Source organism: Passer montanus, unplaced genomic scaffold, assembly GCF_014805655.1.
Source record: "Passer montanus isolate IOZ18808 unplaced genomic scaffold, ASM1480565v1 scaffold73, whole genome shotgun sequence".
Lineage (NCBI taxonomy): Eukaryota > Metazoa > Chordata > Aves > Passeriformes > Passeridae > Passer > Passer montanus.
The window spans coordinates 1,879,079-1,901,147 of NW_024372481.1; the positions used below are offsets into that span (position 1 = coordinate 1,879,079).

Sequence of the window (22,069 nt, forward strand, 5' to 3'; positions counted from 1 at the left end):
TCCCCATCCTCAGGCTGCTCCTTGAATCCTTGTCCTCCCCAAATCTCTGTCCCTGCATCCGCTGCCAGCTGGAGCCGCCGTGCTGTTCTCTGCCTCTCATCAACTTTCCAGCTCTCAGCTGACAGAACGTTGCCTCTGTTGCTGATGTCTCTGAATTTGTGCCTGTCAGGGGAGTTTGGCCCGTGTGACCCCGGCTGCTGTCGGTAATGGATCGCACATTGTGGGAGTGAGCGCCTGCCGGGCTCGGGAGAGGCTCTGGGATTCCAGAGGGATTGTTTGCACAGACGCGTTACGCCCCTGGGCTGCCGAGGGTGGGTGTGTTTGTCCCGATAAAAGATTGCCTTCTGCCCCTCATCTTCCCCAGCAGCCAGAGGAGCAGGAGCTGGGACTCCCCGCAGCTCTGCAGGAGAAGGGAGAAGCCCATTTGCTCCTAGAAATGGGCAGGAAGGATTTCAATTGTCTTTTCCTCACCATTTTCTGCACAATGGCTCTGAAGCTGGGCTGTGTCAGCTCCATGTCTGTGGCAGGGCTTGGATATGCTGTTACAGCAGCTCTTGTGCTTTCAGCTGTGGTAAGTGAGGAACGTCACAATTAAACACTGAAAACTTCTGGTTCCAGCTACTTACAGGGGTCCCTCTCCTTTAACTCTTAGTCACTTTTTAGTGGGAATTTGGTAGGATTCAGGCAAACTGGAATCATGATGATAAAGTTCATTCTTTTCCATCTTTGATATCTGATTTCAGCTTAGGAATGACTTTGATACCTAACTCATCATTTTGCTTTCTAGCTTGTAACATTCTTTATTTCTGCCTTGAAAACTGAGCATATTTTACTTTCGTCCATCAGCTGCTGTGAACCATCTTCTTTTTCAAAGAACTGAATGCTTCTAATGTAATATTGTAATGTTTTCTTCCCTGTTACCTGATAGCTCTCAAAGGTGTGATGTGATCGATGGACAGACTTCATTCCCAATACACCAGAAATGTTTTATTTCCTTTCAGAATTACCAAAATGAATTCTTTTATAAGAAAGCGTTCATTATGGTTATTTAAAAAAAGAAGGATATTGCACTGTGTTGATATATTGCATAAGGATGGCAATAAACATATTAAACCAAAATTGCAGTGTCCTTAGGACAGGATATTGTGCAAATTAATGTAATTCCTACAAGGGAGCAGTTAAGTAACAGGTCAGAACAGAAGAGCTTTAAGAAGCCTGTTAATTACCTAAATATTCAATTATATTCACAGCATTTTCTATTTGGTTTTAGAAACCTGTAAATCATGTTTTCACAGGATGTACAACATGTGGGGTTAAAAGGGGCTTCTTTCCCACAGCCTGGAATGACAAGCTTCACTTATGTGCCATACTAAATAGTTATAAAATAGTAAGAAAAATACAAAGATTAAAATCCAGACAGAGAGACAATAAAGTCTAGAAGAGGATAAGGCAGTAATGAGCCAGGAAGTAGAGCTGATTGGAAGTGAAAATTAACAGTGATCAGTGGAGAGGGATTCTTTCCACACACATCCTTATTTTTTTCCCCCCTTCAAAACTCAGTGCACAAGAAAAAAGGAAACTTTCCACTTTTTGCCTGGCACAAGAAGTGAGGAGATGAGAAGCAATTTAATTTAGAGACTTCCTTGTGTCCTGCCCACTGAACAGCACCCTCTGTCTCGCCCCCAGCCTGTCAGCATGGTGGAACACGCCGAGTTTCTGAAGGCTGGGAAGGAACCTGGCCTTCAGATCTGGAGGGTCGAGAAATTTGATTTGGTCCCAGTGCCAAAAAACCTGTATGGAGACTTCTTCACTGGGGATTCCTACCTGGTGCTGAACACCATCAAGCAGCGCAGCGGGAACCTGCAGTACGACCTGCACTTCTGGTTGGGTGAGTGCTGGGAGTGTCCCTGCAGAGCTGGGAGCCAGAGTGACCCCTGAGCCTCTCTGCTCCAGCCATGGCCAGAAATGTCACCCAAGGAAAGGAAGAGCAGCGCAGTGAGAATGCAGTTCTGGGGGTAAATAGCCCTACTCATGTCAAATATTTGTGTGGTCTCTGCAATAGACAGGACAGCCACCTCTGATCCTAAAGCCAGCTTTTCCTGGGCAATGGGACAGGTAAGTTCTGCAGAGGTTCACAGGGAAGACAAGATCTCAGGTGAAAAGTCTGGCTGAAATCCTTTCTGCCTGAAAGGGGGGAGGTCAGGTGTGTTCCTGTTGATCAGGGAATGGGATTTTCCCTCTCCTAAATGCCCTCTGCTGTCCATGTCACAGAGTACCATGCCAAGGCTTTCCCACAGCCTGCAAACCCCAGACAATATCACAGTTAAATCTGCTTTCTCCTCCTGTGTTTGCAGAGTTGAATGCAGAGGCAGACCCTGCATCCCCTCCCAGTGTCTCTCTCTGTGTTTCAGGTGATGAAAGCTCTCAGGATGAGCGTGGGGCTGCTGCCATCTTCACTGTGCAGATGGATGAGCACCTGCAGGGGAAGGCTGTGCAGCACCGCGAGGTGCAGGGCCACGAGTCCCCCACCTTCCTGGGCTACTTCAAATCTGGCATCAAATACAAGGTGGGTGACAACTGGCTCGAGTCTGCAACAAATGGCATCCTGCCCAATTCCCAGGAGAGTGGGAATTGCACTTTTTCCAGTTGCTCAAAACCCATTCTCAGCCAGATGTTTTCAATGAGTTGGATCTGAACAGGGTGGAGAACAGCAGATCCCAGTGGGAGAAATTTGGCTGAATTAATAATACACAAGGAAAGCCCCAGAAAGTTTTAGGAATCGAGGTTTTGTTTTTCTTCAAGAGGCAGAGGAAAGAACAGTCCCAAGGCACCTGGAATGAATTTAAGAAGCAGCAAAGTTAATGGGAAACGCCTACCCAGGAGATTTGATTTCTCCCCACTTGCATAACAGTTTGACCTTGCAGTCTCTGTGCTTAGCCCACCCTCCCAGCATGTGCAATGTTTTGGTAAAGGAGACGAACAGTAGTGGGAGTTACTCCTCCCTGCCATCACAATAAAGTGGGATAGAAGTGAAAACATGCAGTCAAGCAGTTGTGTCTGTTAGGAATCCAAAGGCACAAGGAAAGTGATAGCAGGTCACATGCTTGCAAAGTGCTCACATTTCCTCAAGTCTGAGACTTTCCTGATCTTTCTGTTTTGTTTATTTCCCACTCGCTTGTTGTCACTTTCGTTCATTTAAAGTTGCTTGTGCTTTTTTTGAGGGTAACTGACATGGGTCCTGTTGCCTGCATTGATAAATAGTTCCCAGTGTCTGTCAGCAGAGAAAGTGAATCCCGAGCTTGGGATAATTTCTGGTAGGCAGGATGTGTTATACACGTGGGAATACACTCTTCCCCCAGTCCTGGTGTGAATGCTTGCTCCTGTGTTTCCCCCAGGCTGGTGGTGTGGCTTCTGGCTTCAGGCACGTGGTTCCCAACGAGGTCACTGTGCAGCGGCTGCTGCAGGTCAAAGGCAGGAGGACAGTCCGGGCCACGGAGGTCCCCGTGAGCTGGGACAGCTTCAACACAGGGGACTGCTTCATCCTGGACCTGGGCAGTGTGAGTACCACGTCAAAGGCACGTGTGGCAGAACTCAAGGGGCAGGAGGAGTCTGACCTTCACACAAGTTTTATTTTCCCCCACTCTGCTGAAGCCATCTCAGTGCTGAGCATCCCGAAACACTGACATTGTTCAGTTCAGCTGAGTCCTGTCTCACCTAGGGAGGTGCTGTCCTGCTCTGACACGACTTTCTCCTTCCCCAGAACATCTTCCAGTGGTGTGGCTCCAAGAGCAACCGCCAGGAGCGGCTGAAGGCCACGGTGCTGGCCAAGGGCATCCGGGACAACGAGCGCAACGGGCGCGCCAAGGTCTACGTGTCAGAGGAGGGATCCGAGCGCGAGGAAATGCTCCAGGTCATTCCCTCTGTCCCTTTGTCCCTGCTGGGGTGGCAAGCGGGCTGTGTGGAAGAAAGGTGGGGTGGGTGGGGTGTGTGGTATAAACACAGCTCAGTGCAGAGCTGGTTCTCTGCTCTGCTGGGACATCAGAGGGAATTTACATGACTGATTTGGATTCTCTTCCATTCATTCTCTTGACTGGAGCACCTGGGAAAGAAGATCCTCTTGGACTGGCTGGTAATGATTTTTCTCTCCCTCACAGGTTCTGGGACCAAAGCCCAGTTTGCCAGAAGGAGCTTCTGATGAGACCAAAACCGACACAGCCAACAGGAAGCTGGCTAAGCTCTACAAGGTAACGAGGAGCCCTGACATAACTCTGGGGAGAGTGGAGTGATCTTTGTGAAATTGGATGGAAGTGCAATAGCAGAGAGGAGCTGAGCTGCTCTGAGTCCAGCCTCACTCTGCTTCTTCACAAGTTTTATGAATGAACCTTGGTTGCTTGCACTGCATGTCCATGTACTTTCTGTTGGTTTGTCACCACTCATGACTGTAGTGGGACAGCTGGGACTTGCAGGAATTTTTGAGAGAAAGGTGGAGTGTGAAACAAATACGGGAAAAAGGGAGATTTCCTCTGCTGTCAGGCATTGTGTTAGGAAAGTGACAGGAAAGAACTAGAAACAGTGAGCCTGAGAAGCAGGACCTGCCCCTTTCTAACACCCAGATGAAGCCATCACTTGGAAGGTGTCATTTGCCATCAGCTGTGTGAGTGGAGAAGAGTGTCCAAGACTTTTTGGGAGGAATCTTCTCCAAGCAGCCTCTGCTATCCGTGGGGTGAATATCTGCTAAGATGGTTTGTTATGTGGCACTTTATGCATCAGTCAGTAGAGGAACTCAGATTTTTAACCCCACTTGATACAGAGAGGCCATTCCAGTTACCCTTCAGTCCCTGTGTGCAGTTGGTTTGGTTTAGAAGATATTCCTTTGCACTGAGGATATTCCCCATTTTGGACCAATCTCTCCTTGGTCCCAGCAGTTTGTGCTTTGCTAGAAATAGTTGAAATCTTCGGAGTAAGTGTTATGTTTTTGCCATACTCTGCTGTGTCAGAGGTATCCTGTTTGAAAACAATAGTGCCTGCAGCAGCCAGTGCATTTAAATGGATTTCCCTTCCCCTCCCTGAGTTCTGAGCTATGGCCACAGAGCAGCAGGGACAGAGGGTGCTTATGTGAGCTCTGTGCTGTGTTGTCACAGGTCTCCAATGGGGCTGGGAACATGGCAGTGTCCCTGGTGGCAGATGAGAACCCCTTCTCCCAGGCAGCCCTGAGTACAGATGACTGCTTCATCCTGGACCACGGCACAGATGGAAAGATCTTTGTTTGGAAAGGTATCTGAGACAACCAGGGAGAAAATAATTAATATCATAAATAGAAAGGCAGTTGTTCTCTCTCAGCCATCACAACAGGCATGAAAGAGATTGAGCAATGGTCATTTGTTATTTGGCATCATTTATCTGGAAGGCTGGGCCCTTCTACTTTGGCAGAAGGTACCTGGGACAGTTTCTTCTCTGGGTAAAAAATCCTGACCCCCTTTCTCTATTTTCATTAAAGGCAAAGGTGCCAACTCTGAAGAGAAGAAGGCAGCACTGAAAACAGCCTCAGAGTTCATTGACAAGATGGGTTATCCCAAACACACCCAGGTGAGGAGCTGTGGCAGCCCAAGCACTGGGGTCTCTTTTCTGCCACATGGGCCAGGGACTGCGGAGCACGGGTGGCTCAGGGCTCGTGTCCCTGTTGAGTGGCTCCTGTTGTGGGAGATCTGCTCTGCTCTGGGAGATTCTGCAGTGCTGCTCCTGGGCTAAAGCAGCATTTACCCCAGCACAGCTGGTAGTTAAACTCCCTTCCTCTCAGATACTCCTGTACCTTTTCCGTGACCTCTTTTAAGAGTGAAGAAGAGTAGATAAACCTGCTGTTCTTAGGGAGATGGTTCTAAAGGCTCATTCCTTTCAGATCCAAGTCCTCCCTGAGAGTGGTGAGACACCTTTGTTCAAGCAATTCTTCAAGAACTGGCGGGACAGGGACCAGACAGAAGGGCTGGGGCAGCCTCACGTGTCTGGCCACGTTGCCAAGATTGAGCAGGTCCCTTTCGACGCGGCCACCCTGCACAGCTCCAAGGCCATGGCTGCCCAGCACGGCATGGAGGATGATGGCTCTGGCAAGAAACAGGTCAGTGGTGGCACAATCCCTCTGGGGAGCTTTCCAGACTTTTCTTTGCTACTTGATGGCATCGCTGCAAGAGCAGCAAGACAAAAGGAGGCCAGAGAGCTGTCAACACTGAGGTCTTGTAACTACTGGGGGAGTTTCTGACACCAGAAATAGCAGCTGGGTCTTGAAAGCCCTGCAGAAAAGTGGGGTTGATTCTGACTCCACGATTTCCCAGCACTGTGGACATGGGTTTATTCCTCCTGCTGATTATTCTCCCTGTTGCCATCGCATGTATGAATGTCTTGCCGCACCTGGGTTCATGACTCTGAGCATAGAAGCAGGGGTGGGCTTGGCTTGAACGGGCTGGGGGCTGTCCAGAAGCCTACAGCGGTCCTGCCCGAGGTTTGGCTGTTTAAAAACGCCCCGAAAAGCCTCGGAGCTCCGTGCGGGAGCAGCCCCTGGAGCGGATGGGAATTGTCCCGTCCGGTCCCGGCAGAGGGCGCGGCAGCACCGCCGCTCCGGGACGCGGAATTCGGGGATAACGCGGGCCGGCCGCGGGCTCGCTCTGCAGCGCCTCCGCTCCTCTCCCGCCAGATCTGGAGAATAGAAGGCTCCGAGAAGGTGCCGGTGGACCCCGCCACGTACGGGCAGTTCTACGGCGGGGACAGCTACATCATCCTGTACGACTACCAGCACGACGGGAAGCGGGGACAGATCATTTACACCTGGTACGGGACTTACCCTGGGGCAAGTCAGGAAACGCTGGGGCTGCGAGTCCACTCGGAAAATCGATCACTGCTGCTTCCCACTTTCAGAGGATCTTTAGGGGATAAAGTTTCACCCTAGATAACTTTCCCTTGCAAACAAAACAATACCAGAGGTCTGGGATGTTTCATTTGAAGTGGAACAATGGAGGGAATTACTGTGTGAGCTATTTTTTTTTTCAATTTCACCCCCACTGGTTATTACTCCCTTCTTTGGACCAAGCTCTGCTTATCTAGGAAAGGTTCTTATCTCCCCCTGTACTCACTGTGCTACAATAGAGGATAAGGAATTTCTCCTTTGTGTTGAAGGAAGTGCTGCAGAGATTCAGTAACAAAGGGTTTCCTTACCTCCTCTTGATCTCTGTAAGGTGTGTGGGGGGAAAGGCTGAGAATAAAGCTGGGATTTGGCCTTGTTCTCCAGGCAGGGCGCCGACTCCACGCAGGATGAGATTGCAACCTCTGCATTCCTCACAGTACAGCTGGATGAGGAGCTGGGAGGCAGCCCTGTGCAGGTAAAGAGACCCAGCAGAAACCAACCCAGCACTGGGGAATAAAGAATATGTCCATATATATTAAACACCTGGCCCAGCTGGGTGCTCTGTGAATATTCCAGCTCGACAGAGAGTTGTAAAAGCCATTTCTGGTTAGTCTTGCACTCCTCAAACTAACAGCAAGTTTCTTTTTCTTCAGAAACGAGTAGTGCAAGGGAAAGAGCCCCCTCACCTGATGAGCATGTTTGGTGGAAAGCCCTTGATTGTGTACAAGGGTGGGACCTCCAGGGAAGGAGGCCAGACTGCGCCTGCGGCAACGCGGCTCTTCCAGGTCCGCTCCAGCACCTCCGGAGCCACCAGAGCAGTGGAGGTACGTGGAGGGAGGCAGCCTTGGTGTTGTGTGTGCAGCCCCTGATGGGAACGTGATCCACTGAAGAGTTCAGTTCCCTCCATGGAAGAGGAACTTGGGCCAGGACACGGGTTCAGAGCCCCACTGCTCTGAGAGAAAACGCACACAACACCTCTGTGCAACAGTAAATCCTGGTGAGGAGAGGGCAGTGGTTTATGGCTGCAGGAACTCCCCAAGTTTCCAGCTTCAAGAGGCCTGTCCTTGTTGACACAGAGGAGTTGGTGTTAATGATTGATCAGTGTTTTCAGTAGGGACTGCTCTGCCATGGGCTCCCCGGTGAGCTCCTAAATCTCCTGCCATAACCACCAGGACTGGCACAATGACAGCCAGGCATTCCTGCTATAGGTCATGTGTAATCACACACTGAAACAGTTATTTACTCTTCCCATGTGGAAAATCTAACTCATCACTTGGATACAGGGAATATACAACACATCTGACAGCTTTACATGCTCATATGGAAAATCTTGTTTGCAGTTTATTCAGCTGTAGATTCTGGTTTGATTTTGAATTAACAGGCTCCCTGTAGAGGATGGTTACATCTGACACCTGCAGTGTTCCTTCTTTTCAGCTGGATCCTACAGCCAGTCAGTTGAACTCCAATGATGCCTTTGTCCTGAAAACTCCCTCTGCTGCCTACCTGTGGGTTGGCCAAGGAGCCAGCAATGCTGAGAAATCAGGAGCACAGGAGCTGCTGAAGATACTGGGAGCTCGCCCAGTACAGGTTGCTGAGGGCAAAGAGCCAGGTGAGGGGGTCTCAGTGGAGTCTGAGATCATTTCTGTGTCGCTGCACATCCTCAGCAGTTATTTCATGGGTGTTTTGTCTCCCAGAACAAGATGTGGACATGGGCAAAGAGGGGCTCCTTGGGTGTATTTCATTGTTTAACAGCACTCTCATGTGTGTCTGCAGGCCATTGGGCCTCTCTGACCTGGAAGAATGCTTCAAGTCCTGCCCAAACCATAACCCTGGTGTGGGTTCCATGAACAGGAGAGGCATCAGTCCCTCTTTGTGTTTTCCAGACAATTTCTGGGCAGCCTTGGGTGGCAAAGCCCCGTACCGCACCTCGCCGCGCCTCAAGGACAAGAAGATGGACACTCACCCCCCGCGCCTCTTCGCCTGCTCCAACAAGAGCGGCCGCTTCACCGTGAGTGTCTGGGGGATGCATTCAGCACCCACCCGACAGGGCTCAGAGCAGCTCAGGCCCAGCTGCTCTGAGCTCCCCACCAGCTTACACCTCATCTTTCTTGGTGTGGTGTGTCCTCTACAGATAAAGTCAATGAAGCCTGTGCTCATCTTAACCCTGTTTTTCAGATTGAGGAAGTTCCTGGAGATCTGACTCAGGATGACCTTGCCACAGATGATGTGATGCTCCTGGACACATGGGATCAGGTATGTCACGTTTACAGGGGGACAAGAGGAGCAAAGAATAGGCACAGATTGGCTCCAGATTGAGACCTCAACCACAATAGCCAGAGGTGCTGTTGTATTACAGATTCAGCACACATCAGCCACAAGGCAACTCAGAGCTGAATTTTGAGATTTTACAGAAAAATGTTCAAACATCTGCTACTTTCCCTTGACATGAAGCTAGTGTAGAATTTGTTCAAGAGTCTACAATTCACGTAAATAAAATGCAGGGGAAAAAACTTCCCATTATTGACCAATAGAGCCTTGGTCATGTCGGTCAACAACCCAGGCACACCAACATGAGGATTTTCTGGTTTGTGTCACACTCTGTTCACTGAGGTTTCATCTAAATTATCCCTTCATAAAGAGAATGATTGTTGCTGAATTAATTAATATTTTTATCTTTAGGTCTTTGTATGGATTGGGAAAGATGCCCAAGAAGAAGAAAAGACTGAAGCACTGAAGTCTGGTAATGTCACATTTTCCTGTCTGAACTATCCCTTTCTCATTTCCCCACTGTGTGATCATGACTCAGGCAATTCACATTCTGACAGGCATAGATAAAACCATAGGGTACAAACTTTCAGTGGGTATTTCTGTTCAAACGGCCGATGTGAAGCTGCCTCTCTGGCAGCCGTTCAGCCCCAGCTGAGGTGCTGCTGTGCAGGCCTGGTGCTCAGTGAGATCCCTCCCTGTGTCCCCAGCCAAGCGCTACATTGACACAGACCCCTCCACGCGGGACAAGAGGACCCCGGTGACCATCGTCAAGCAGGGCTTTGAGCCTCCCACCTTCTCCGGCTGGTTCCTGGGCTGGGACGATGACTACTGGGCTGTGGATCCCCTGCAGAGGGCAATGGCAGATGTGGATGTGTGAGCAGTGTTTGAAACAGAGCAAGTTCAGTGCCTTCAATGCCTTCAAGAGCTCCTTCCTCCTGCAGGATGTATGTTAACGAGGGAATGATGTTAATAGCCAATTAGCTGTGCAATAATTTCCGAAAACAATCACGACCAGTCATTGACCCTACTCCTTGCTTTGATTATATTTAATACAATAAAGCTTGTATGAAATATGGGAAGAACAGAAATGGTGGGGTTTGTTATGAAGAAGAAAACATTAAAGAGCAGCTGTAGATCCCATGTTTGAACACACCTTAGAAACCAAAACCTTCTTTAAGCCATTTTTTGCACATGGACTTTTTAGTAAAACATTACAGAAATTATTTTGAGAAGTTGGGACTGCTTTGCTTTCCCCTCTTCAGAATTATATGCGTTTGAGACCCTGATAAACAGTATTTTACTCTTTCAGAAACTCACTCATTAGTAAACAGCATGTTTTTTATTCAGGATGAGAGCAAAAAAGCATCTTGTGGTATCAACAAGAATTCACAGGGGTGGCACCTGCAGCAGCAACGGGAGTTACAGGGTGACTCATCTTCCCCAAGGATTAACCTGGAGCTGTGCTGGTGCTCTGCTTCCCACTCCAAGTGCCTGAGCACAGCAATGCTAATTACTCCAGCTTTGTTAACTGTTTCTCCCGCTCCCAGCCAGAAATGAGGCTCAGCTTACATCAGCTGCCACCTTGACAAACACAAAGTATATTGCTTTGGTGATGCAGAGGAAAACCTGCCCAGCAGACAGGCAGAAAAACAACAGCACTTGGGCATCTCCTGCCAGTGACAAAGGCACAGCGTGTCGAGGCACAGGTACCCAGGCCTAAAACACCTGTAAATACAGAGCTGATTGGAGCAGAAAGGGCATAAAGAACTACTTATGGAGTTATGCTGGCCAGTGGGAGAAGGGCACTTACATCAGTGATCCTGGCATTTCAGTTCCACTGCCTCGTCCCAGATTTTAAAGCTGTCAGACTCAGTGCTGGTGGCAGCCTGAAGAGTCTTCCCTACGCTGACTTCACTGACTTCACTTCTTCTCTTATTAATCCGTTCTACAGGGGTACAAAACAGGAAGTTTAACAGCTTGGGTTATGTGATCTGAGGCCCAGCTGCTTTGAGGATGAAATGTAAGCCCTTATTGACACAACAACCACTCCAGGTCTGCACAGAGCAGCACCAACATGTAAAGCACCAGTGCAGCACCTGCTGTTAAACACCACTCCTCCCTGCTGCTAGTTACAGACATGGCATTTCCTAGAGAAATAAGGTTGTAGATCTGGATAAAATGCAGCACTTTGGTTTTTAAAAAATATTTTTAGGATAAACAGATGCAGAGCCTTTTCAGTGCTTTAAAGCAGTGCAACTCTATGCAGACACAGCCTCATAACAACAGCAGCCCATCAGCGACCACAAGCACGTTGTATCCATAACTACGGCATGTTTGTGCCGTTCCTGGGTGGCAGCAAGACAGAAAGTTTCACTCACAACTGTTTCTCATCAATGGGGACTGGTTTAGAGAACAGGAGCCTGATTTTCAGGAGCCCCCCAGGACACTTCCCTCGCAGGGCTGCAGACCCATTTTGTAGAAGGAATAATTCCAAATGTTGGATCACCTCTACCACAACTGGTTTTCTATTCTATTTGAAAAGGAGATTTTGGATTAGAGGTGTTCCATCCAGGACAATATGGATAAAGCTTATTTAAGATCACAACCTGCTTGTACTCCTTCTGAGAGGCTTTCAACTTCAAATATTGCGATTGTCCACATTCACAAACATTACACAGAAGTTCTATAACACACTCAGTAAAACAAAAAGGTTCCTCAGCAAACCCACTTTGCTAACACTGCCACAAGCTAAAATACACAGGGAATTCAGTGCTGCAAACATGGGCTGACCCCAAGCTTGCCCTCCCAGCCTCCCTACTCCGTCACACCTAGGAGGCCCTGCAGGATGTTTATGGGCAGGGGGAAGACGATGGTGGAATTCTTCTCGGCAGCGATGGTGGTCAGGGTCTGCAGGTACCGGAGCTGGAGAGCAGCAGGAGACTCTGTGATCACCATGGACGCCTCCTTCAGGGCCCTGGACGCGTTCATCTCGCCCTCGGCCGCGATCACCTGGGGAGGCAAACGGCTCAAGCTGAACTCAGTCCTCAAACTGGACTCAAAACAGGAGGAACAGGGAATCCACATGATCTCAGCCTCAGGCAGGTACCACTGCCCAGCACCCTGCTAAGTGCTGCCCTGGACACGTGCTTTCACCAGGCACAAGCTGCTCCTGTTTGCTCTCCAGGCCCCAGTGCCTGGTATCTTCCCATCCAGAATGCAGGATCACAAAAGCTGGCATCAGGTCTTGAGAATGCAATGCAAGTATTTATTCTATCTTCAAAAGCTTTTGTGCTTCTTCCAGCACTGCCTCTCAAAACCAGAGGCACTCCCCACAGATAGCTGAAAATACTTTCTCCCTCAAGCTGTACTTTTTTGTATCTACAAGGGCTTGAGAGGGAATGGTGTATTTCTCATTTGGGAAAAACCAAATCCAGCCCCCAGGCTGATGTCATTACCTTGGCTCTCGCCTCCCGGGCAGCCTCTGCTTCTGCAGCCATGGCTCTCTGCAGCTGGACAGGTAACTTCACATCCTTGATCTCCACACGTTCCACCTTAATGCCCCAATCGTCTGTTGCCTCATCAAGTGTTGTCTACAGAAGGCAGGACAGGTAAGTGAAGCCACACACCTGCCTCAAACTAATGCCCAAATTTGAAGAATGACCAATAAACCAACTTAATTCTCTTCAAATTCTCAGACCTTCAGGGCTTTAGTATTTGTATGATTTGACAGCTGTAAGAGCACAACTGTTTTAAAGTAACAAAAACTCCCAGAGCTAGATTGAGGTATTGAAGGAATTCTGTGGCACAGTTTCCTTCCACAGTGAAGGACTGACACAAGGATCCAGGGAAGCCATCCTCTCCTGTACCCCCCATTCCCATGTGCTAGTCCCACTGGCCCTTAGTGCTTTAGTGCCTCATTCTTATTTAACAGAGTGCCCTCCCAAGAGATCTTGTCAGGGCTTTGCCTACAGCTCCAAATCACAACTGATCACTTAGAGATCAAATAAATCCCCACCTTTAAGTTATCCATGGGATTGCTGCTTTACCTGCTGTTTGATGGATTGCTTCAAGGTACTCATACCTGCATGCTGTGGGCAATTTCCTCACGGTCAGAGAGGATCTCAGAGAGGCTTTTGGTGCCCAGGACGTTCCTCAGGGTGGTCTGTGCCAGGAGCCGGGTGGCTGAGTCGGCGTTGGTGATGTTTGCCACGGCCAGGGTGGCATTGTGCACCCTGTAATAAACCACTCCATCCACGTTAATTGTCACTGAGTCCTTGGTCAGGATCTGAAAGCAGTGGGGAAAGTACAGAATATTCCATAAATACAAGGTTAATTTTTAGGACAATCATGTATTTGTTTTACTACACCAAGTCCTGGTTTCCCACTGCCTTGAAAACAAAAGTCCTTATATTCATGCTGCGTGTGAACATGCCCCAGTGTTCACAAACCTCCCAGTACAGCTCTGCAAAGCTGAGACTAAATATGGGATTAGAAACTTCTCTGTGAAAAAGCACATTCCATTCACTTTGCCCTAATGTTATTTTTAGCCCACTTCCTCGAAATCACAGGGATCTGCAAGTCATGTCAGTGACAGGAAAAAGAGAAAAGCAGAAATTATTTACTCTGAAATTCATCTTCATCTGAGAAGGCTTAACCAGTGATTCTGGCAAGGAAGCACACCCAGGCAGGTGCCCGTGCTGCCTTTCAGTGAGGTTTCCCCAGGGCTGTGGGGACTGTGCTGCAGAGCTGCAGCTCCTGGGACAGGAGGGTGGCACTGCACAGGGGAGCTCAGAGAACCTCGTTCCATGGTGCACTATTCCCTTCAAGATTTACCTGCCATGTCCCTTCCCAAACTACCTCTTTTAGCAGGCTTTTCATAACACAAAAGCTAAAGAATGAGTAGCATGCACAGAAATCATGTTGAACAAATAAAAATTGATTTCTGCCTCTATGTAAGGAACACAAACAAACCTAAATCCGTAAGCATAATTTAATCAAGTCAAAAGAAAAACTGGATTACTGATGGCCTCACTAATGGTACACCAGCAGCTGCAAGCACATTCTGCCTGCCAGTGATTAGGTTTCTCCCAATTACCCTTTAGAGTGTACCAGGACAGCTGCCATTTGTCTCAATCTACAACGAACCATGAGCAGCAAACCCACGAGCAGATCTGATAGGAAACAGATGCACCACACAGGTTGCACGGAGCATCTCTGTGTCTCAAAATGCACCTGATACATGAGTGATACAGTTACAACCATCAGGATACAATTGTTCACTAACTTATTTTTAGAGGGACGGTTGGGTTTTATTCTTTTGTTATCCATCAAGTTGGCAGCACTGAGTTCAGCTGGCTTAATGCTCTGGAGACATTCTGCTACAAAGTTAGGATGTCCATGGAAAATCAGACTAGAAATCAAAGTAATTTTTTTGTTCTTTAGGACCTGCCATGAGTGGCAGCACCTTCACCATGTTCCTGTGCAGGGCAGGGCACAGGAGCCAGGTGCACACAAACCCAGTGAAGGGAGCTGACCACTCATTCCCCCAGTTGCTATAAACAGCATTTGATGTATATTCCAATTTCATCCCATTACTTGAGCCAGCTTATACAAGTAGATAAATTGGCACAGGACAGATCCCTGCTGCGCCTGGAAATCTTCCAGGTTTCACAGGAGCAATTAGGGAATGTTGTATGAAGCCCAGCAGCCTTCACTCCAAACCCCTCCCATTCCAGCTCTCAGGCAGTATTCAATTATCTCATCTGGTCCTCAGAGCATCATCTGTTTTCTTTCAGTGCTCTTTCCTTACTGATGACATTTCTAAGGGATATATGTATTCTTCACAATACATTGCACCTGCACAAGCAATCTGTATTCAAACTGCATGTTACCCAATACTGAGAGGGGAGAAGGAAAAGCGCACAAAATTCTGCAAGGACTTTAGGAGATGCAAAGGCAAATGCAAACTCACCTCCTGAGGAGGGATATCAAAAGAGATGGTTCTCATATCAACTTTGATGAAGCTGTCTGTGCAAGGCAGGACAAAAAACAAACCTGTGCCAAAAAATCCATTCAAGAAGATGTGAAAATGGGTCATTAGAGCAGACAAAACTTGTTTCTGCAATAAGGTGAAATCCAACTGTTGTGGCTGTGCAGCTCTTTGTGAGGAGCTCAACAGCACAACACTTGTTAGTGGCTTCCAAACCAAGGTAAGATTTTCAAAAATGCATGCTGAGAAACTTTAATTTATCTGGATGTCACTACTAAGAGATTTTTAACATTTGGAAATAAAACAGCCCCAAAACTATTAACAACTACTTTTCAAAATGTTCCCCACAGAGTTATTTGTGGGGCCTAATTCTGGCAAGCACCAATCTCCTGCCTTCTGTTCTGGTGGCTCACTGAGATCCTTCAGCTTTCCAGCAATGTGGAACATTGCAAAGCCTGGGTGAAAATGAAGGAAGAGCCATTGCCCCTTTCTGTCACTTTGAGCAGCAGCAGCAACAGCTGAAAATAACATTCTTCCAGATCTCAGTTTCCAATATACAAAGACAACTTTTTTTCAAAACTATCAAATACTCTAGTGGCTTCTGTTACTTTTGAAGGATATCAAGGCTTTCAGACTCATTGGGTTTAACTGATACATCAAACTTCTTTTTTCAAAGAAGCCATTTGATGCCATTACTCCTCCCTTTACATTTAGTGCTTTTGATTCTGCCTGCAGATCATACATTAACAAAGGGTGGAATTAAGTTTGCTGTCTTCTCAATCCAGAGTACAAATCAGAACTTTATGAGCTGGAAGAGACCCACGAGGCTCATAAATTCCTGTTGTAACAAATCCTCTTACTGGAAGTTACAGAATTCTTGAGAAATCCCTTTGCCACTTTACTGCAATGTCTCTATACCACAATTGTTTTGCTGATGACTAGTTGGCACAAACTGCTGTCCAGGACATACCTGGTCCCTTTGCTCCCCCTTTCAGGATGCGCCCGAGGCGGAAGATGATGGCTCGCTCATACTCCTTGATAATCTGGAACAGATGGTTGCATGTCAAGCACGGGTTTCCAGAAGTCACACGATGGATTCCCAATTAGGAACACACCAGGCTACGACAGTCTTGAGTCTCAAATTTAATACACATTTCTCTACTGGCTGCTTTTGAGAATTTTAGTTAAAACTTTATTGTCAAAAAGCAAAGAGCAAAAGGAAAAAGTCAGGACAATAGTCCAAGACAAGAAATATTCCTCAGACTCTCAACACGATGGCACCTGGGCAGGCTCAGGCACCTGCAGCAGCCATCAGGAATATCCTGGCAACAACACAACAAAGTGCAGCATCTGTGACCCAGCAGGGACTTTTCCAGCTCCAATTCTGATGTCACATCAGCCAAGCCAGGAGGAAATAACTCCTCCTGTCTGGAAACTGCAACATCAACCTCAGAGGGATCACAGACAACACTGTGTCTTCAAATATGTCACATGCAGCCACATCTGTGTACATAATTTCTATTCACATACTTCATATTTAGATGGGTCATATATAGGGAGAGATCTTAAAAAAATAAAATATCCATTCTGTAAGAGTAGTTATGGGTTCTTGCAATTATTCTGATCCTTCAAATGAGCTCATTTACTAATGACAGCTGGGCAGATGTAGTGAAGACAGCAATGCAGGAATTATTTTGACCAAATATTGTAATACCATTTTTATTTTTAGTTTGAAGATGAATGCACTGCAGTGCTGGGGTCTGCTATAGCTCAAGAAAGAACAGAGCTAGATTAATTTGTGTTTGTTTTCTCAATAAATCCAGTTGAGAACAATAATAGCCACTCTGCATTGCTGAAAGTTTTAATTCAATTTAGCAGTGAACGATTTTACCTTTATGCACATCCATACTGATATAGGAAATGTAAGAACAGTGAAAAAAAACGAAGTGATCACCAGGATCCATCCACACACACCGAGGCCAGAATCAGTATCATCTACAAAAGAGCAGAAATTGTCACTTTTTTAAACAGGAGTGCCTATTAAAGTGCCTAAATGGGATATTTATGTTGAACGTTCCTTGAAATAAGTCACTGTTAGCACTACTCCTCTGGCCAAATGCATTAGGTAGGTTTAGATCAGAAATCAAATTAAAAGGCAACTTCTGCTTTCATTTTCGTTGGTCTCTAAGTTGTGCAAGACAGCTGAGGGCAGAATGCTGTCCAAGTAGCATTTATGCAGAAGTGTACCACACTGAAGTTTCAATTCCCAAATGCCTTTCTCTCCCCCAAGTTCTTCTAGCAAGTGACTCACAGGCAGCAGTGGAAATCGTTCCTTTGTTTCCTGAGAAGTCAGAGGAACCTGATGTAAGGAGTAGAACACAAATACCCCCAGCCTGCCAGCTCTGGGACAGCATTGCTGGAACGTGGGTTCTGTTCCAGCTGTAACGGGTGCAGATCCAAGGAAACCACAATTCTCACACCCACTGGATCTGGGAAGTTGGATAAGATGAGGTACGAGATTAGCTGGATGTGAATTAAAACCTCCATACAGAATTCCTTGGCCAGAAACTCCTCATGCCTTATTCCTGTCAATGGAAGACACCAGCTGAAGGTAACTCTGGGATCAAATAACGAGCGGGTGGTTTCAAAAGCTACCCAGGCAAAGCCATGACAAAACGTGGCCTGGGAGGCATTCCCAGAGCTACAGGAAGTTTCTTATCCTGCCAGCTAAGACTCCTAAGGGGCTGCCAGGAGCCTGCTGCCAAGCAGGGACGTCCCAGGGTGACACCCAGCACTCACAAGCATCACTTCCTACTCTGGAGATTCGGAATTTCATGTAGAAGTCACCTCAAATGATGTCACATTTCAAGATTGCTTTATTTAGCACCAATGTGTTGTTTTTTACAGTACAAGAAGGGAGAGAGAAGCTGTCTTGTGGAAAATTCTATGAGACACAAGAAACATGCCTGGCATTTGTGGGATGAGCTGGTTCTGCAGCTCCTGGAGGTGATCCCATCCCTGCCCACCCCACAGGATGGAAACAAAGGCTTGACCCCACATGAAGTGCTGGCTGACAGTATTCCCAAACCCCAAACCTGTCACTGGAATATTCTCTGAGCTAACAGGCAGGTAAGCCCCCACCTTGGATTTATAACCTGCTGTGATGGACAAGTCTAAGCAGGCAATAAAAAAATGGAAATATTCTTGAGCAACCTCTGTAAGAAATAAACGACAAGGAGAAAGACTATTAAAAAAATAAAAAAACTTAATTGAATCAGCCTTCAATGCCTTTAAGGCTGACTGGAACAGTTACCATTACTTTAGCAAGAAATTATCACTTGGACCATCAAACTGTATTAAGAATTTATAATACACACTTAGTGCTGGAGGCTAAGATGGAAGGGGAAAGTTCTCGTTACAGCTTGAGGTGTGGCACACGCTTCATTTGTGATTTATTTCCTTCTGCAAAGTCTCTACAATCCAAACAAGCACACCACTGTCCAACAGCAGAAATGACTGAAAACAAAACGCCAATTCCAGAGTGAATTACGTGTCTTCACAGAGCATTTCACATGGGAAATACCCAAAATTTTGACATCCAATAACCAACACTATGTCTAATGCCACTTACTCCATATTTTATTGTGATCACAATGAGAGCTGCAGGAGAAAGCACCTCAGCAGTGTGTTCAGGAAAGGCTTGCAGAGACAAGAGTGGCACCGACGTGACCATGGTGAGGTGTTAATAACTAACATAGTTACACATGAAATGCAGATCATCTCCAAAGATGCCAGAGCCAGGATGTGCCATTGGGCACCAGGCCCAAAGAGATCCACAGTTATTTATACAACAACTCGAATTACCCAGCCAAAGGCTTCGTACACAAAGCTTTCTTATAAATACATTTCCTTCTCTGGTTGCAAACGAGAAAAGCACAAAATAAATCAGGACTTTTCCGTTGCCTGCTTCTGAGCAGTGGAAGTAACAGGAAAACATTCCAGCTTCCAGTGAGGGAACTGCCAGTTGTGCTATCTCAGTGCATCATCTCCAAAATGTCCTGACCCACATCACACACCAACACCTCCTAACTGGAAGGCCAAAAACCACATCAACAACGACACCAAGAAGTAAGAATTCAGTACAACTCATTGCCCCGTCTGAGAACCTCTACCACTTCCTCCAGGCACACCTAGACAGGATTTGGCTGCAGTAAAAAGCCACAGTAGTGTCAAAAAACAACCCCTAAGGTCTTCTTCCTCTCGTTTACTGATGCAGCGTTGCAGAGATTAGTTCTGTTGACTCTGCTTGTCTTCATTTCCGTAGTTTTCCACTTAGTGACCAGAGTTACTGCACAGGAAAGGAAACCACGCACCACAAAGCCACCCGAGTTACGCCACCGGGGCAGCTCGTGGTGACAGAGTGAGGACCGGGAATCACCACCTGTGGCCACGATACCCGAAGGGGCAGCGGGGTTAGCCCCCGTTAGATGGTGCTGGGGGCTCGGCATCCCCCGTTAGACAGGGCTGGGGGCTGAGCATCCCCCGTTAGATGGGGCTGGGGGCTCGGCATCCCCGTTAGACAGGGCTGGGGGCTCAGCATCCCCTGTTAGATGGGGCTGGCGGCTCAGCATCCCCCGTTAACCGGGGCTGGGGGCTCAGCATCCCCATTAGCCGGGGCTGGGGGCTCAGCATCCCCATTAGCCGGGGCTGGGGGCTCAGCAGTCCCGTTATCCGAGGCTGGGGGCTCAGCATCCCCCGTTAACCGGGGCTGGGGGCTCAGCATCCCCCGTTAACCGGGGCTGGGCATCCCCCGTTAACCGGGGCTGGGGGCTCAGCATCCCCCGTTAACCGGGGCTCAGCAGTCCCCGTTAGCCAGGGCTGGGGGCTCAGCATCCCCCGTTAACCGGGGCTGGGGGCTCAGCCTGCCCTGTTAGCCGGGGCTGGGAGCTCGGCATCCCCCGTTAACCGGGGCTGGGGGCTCAGCATCCCCCGTTAGCCGGGGCTGGGGGCTCAGCCAGCCCTATTAGCCGGGGCTGGGGGCTCAGCCAGCCCTGTTAGCCGGGGCTGGGGGCTCACCAGCCCCCCTCAGCCGGGGCCGGGGTCGCTCCGGGCCGCCGGGGCTCAGGGAAGCGGAGGCTGCCCGGGAAGCGGAGCACAACCGCTCCTCGCTCCTCTCGCGGGCTTAACTTCAGTGAAGCATCCTCAAACTTTCCTCCGTGACTAAATGAAGCAATAATTAAAAAGAAGAAGCGGAGAGAGACGCGAAGGCGCCCCGCGAGGAGCGGCCGCTGCGGGGCCGTTTGGGGACAGCCCTTGCCCGCTCCCCCTGCGGCCGTTACCTGGAGGCAGCCGGCTCTTGCCCGAGAACCCCGCTTCGTGGTCGGACATGGTCCCCGAGTCTCTTCAGAGCAGCCTCGGAGTCAGTCCCGCGTCCCCTGCGAGCCGTGTCTGCGCTGTCCCGCCGCCGCTGTCACCGCCGCTGTCACCGCCAGCGCCGCCCCGTCGCGGCTCCCTCAGGGGGCTGCGCGCGCCCGCCCCCGCCGCCAGGGGGCTCCACCGCCGCTGAGGGCGTGAGGGAGCGAGCATGGAGGGGCACGGAGTGACCATGGAGGGGCACGGAGTGACCATGGAGGGGCACGGAGTGACCATGGAGGGGCACGGAGTGACCATGGAGGGGCACGGAGTGACCATGGAGGGGCACGGAGTGACCATGGAGGGGCACGGAGTGACCATGGAGGGGCACGGAGTGACCATGGAGGGGCACGGAGTGACCATGGAGGGGCACGGAGTGACCATGGAGGGGCACGGAGTGACCATGGAGGGGCACGGAGTGACCATGGAGGGGCACGGAGTGACCATGGAGGGGCACGGAGTGACCATGGAGGGGCACGGAGTGACCATGGAGGGGCACGGAGTGACCATGGAGGGGCACGGAGTGACCATGGAGGGGCACGGAGTGACCATGGAGGGGCACGGAGTGACCATGGAGGGGCACGGAGTGACCATGGAGTGACCATGGAGTGACCATGGAGCGGCCATGGAGTGACACGGCCTCGTGTGTGGGTCAGCGTTCTGTGGGGTTTTATTGCTTTTCTTCCCCACGCTCTCTTAATCTCACGTGGAGAGTTGGGATCTTTCATCCCGTTTGGACGAGGCCACAGTAACGATTTCTGCTGCTTTCCAAGGTCCCTCCACAGAGACAAAGTCTGTGCTAAAGTACATCATACACACACAGGCATTGCATACCAGGTTGTTAAATTTGACAAGAGTTCCAAAGTTGAATTCAATATTAGTGTGAGTTATGAAGTCCATAGATAATTGCTGGCTATTCTTTAACCTTTATTTCTCTATGGGATATTGGTAATTAGTGGGCATGTGCAAACGTGCACCTATCACATTACACTGTGCACTGAGAGAGTGCAATTGCTTCTTCTTCAAAAAACACATTGCAGTCCATGAACAAAAATGGTATTAGACCACTAAAATAGATTTATTTTCAGCATTGATGTTATTCTGTGTTAAACTCTTCCTTGGAAGAGCCTAAATGGACAGCCTGAATCTTGCTGTCCATTACGTTCCAGAGGGGCAAAGATTTTGGTTTGGTAGCACAATTGGCTGAGGCAGAGGTAGGAGTGGAGCTGAATGCCAAATGTACAGTCTTGAACACTCTTCCTATTGCTGCTGTGAGCTCCTCCTGCCACACTCGTGCCAGTTGATTTCAGTCTGATCCAGATGAGCAGGACATGAAACTAAAGACTAAATCTGTCTCGAGAGTCCCGAGTGACCTTTTGAAAGTCCTTCTGCCCATTATCTTTACTCATATGTTTGCTATTAATAAATTTACCAGTGCTGACACCTGCTGTTCTCATATCAGTAACTCCACAACCTTTTTGTCCTATTGTCTACAACTTTGGAGTTTA

The 22,069-nt window shown here is 48.6% G+C and overlaps 2 protein-coding genes across 3 annotated transcripts; one reads left to right on the plus strand and one right to left on the minus strand.

Moving 5' to 3' along the window:
• The first annotated feature begins 350 nt into the window (after positions 1 to 350).
• On the plus strand, positions 351 to 10,244 carry GSN (gelsolin). Its single transcript, XM_039730648.1, has 17 exons — positions 351 to 571; positions 1,687 to 1,888; positions 2,412 to 2,566; positions 3,396 to 3,557; positions 3,761 to 3,910; positions 4,155 to 4,244; positions 5,142 to 5,274; positions 5,498 to 5,586; positions 5,897 to 6,112; positions 6,686 to 6,819; positions 7,277 to 7,367; positions 7,546 to 7,716; positions 8,327 to 8,501; positions 8,776 to 8,900; positions 9,068 to 9,145; positions 9,572 to 9,632; positions 9,868 to 10,244. Exons 1-17 carry the CDS (start codon positions 437 to 439, stop codon positions 10,035 to 10,037), a joined length of 2,337 nt encoding a protein of 778 aa, XP_039586582.1. The 5' UTR covers positions 351 to 436; the 3' UTR covers positions 10,038 to 10,244.
• STOM (stomatin) lies at positions 10,189 to 20,660 on the minus strand. Of its 2 annotated transcripts, XM_039730650.1 has the most exons (9): positions 20,489 to 20,660; positions 17,041 to 17,144; positions 16,120 to 16,192; positions 15,132 to 15,214; positions 13,242 to 13,445; positions 12,616 to 12,750; positions 11,989 to 12,169; positions 10,971 to 11,105; positions 10,189 to 10,885 (listed from the first exon to the last, which is right to left on the minus strand). In XM_039730650.1, exons 1-8 carry the CDS (start codon positions 20,535 to 20,537, stop codon positions 10,972 to 10,974), a joined length of 963 nt encoding a protein of 320 aa, XP_039586584.1. In that variant the 5' UTR covers positions 20,538 to 20,660; the 3' UTR covers positions 10,189 to 10,885; position 10,971. The 2 variants fall into 2 exon arrangements, with proteins under 2 accessions (XP_039586584.1, XP_039586583.1); XM_039730649.1 differs by having other exon boundaries at positions 10,189 to 11,105.
• Between the last annotated feature and the right edge of the window lie 1,409 nt (positions 20,661 to 22,069).

Coding starts and splice junctions, on each gene's coding strand:
- STOM (XM_039730650.1), bottom strand. CDS start 20,537: ATGTCCGACCACGAAGCGGGGTTCTCGGGCAAGAGCCGGCTGCCTCCA. Junction 12,751..13,241: donor AAATTGCCCACAGCATGCAG/GTATGAGTACCT, acceptor TGCCTTCTGTAG/ACAACACTTGATGAGGCAAC. Junction 12,170..12,615: donor CCCGGGAGGCGAGAGCCAAG/GTAATGACATCA, acceptor TTGCCTCCCCAG/GTGATCGCGGCCGAGGGCGA.
- GSN (XM_039730648.1), top strand. CDS start 437: ATGGGCAGGAAGGATTTCAATTGTCTTTTCCTCACCATTTTCTGCACA. Junction 7,717..8,326: donor GAGCCACCAGAGCAGTGGAG/GTACGTGGAGGG, acceptor CCTTCTTTTCAG/CTGGATCCTACAGCCAGTCA. Junction 9,633..9,867: donor GACTGAAGCACTGAAGTCTG/GTAATGTCACAT, acceptor CTGTGTCCCCAG/CCAAGCGCTACATTGACACA.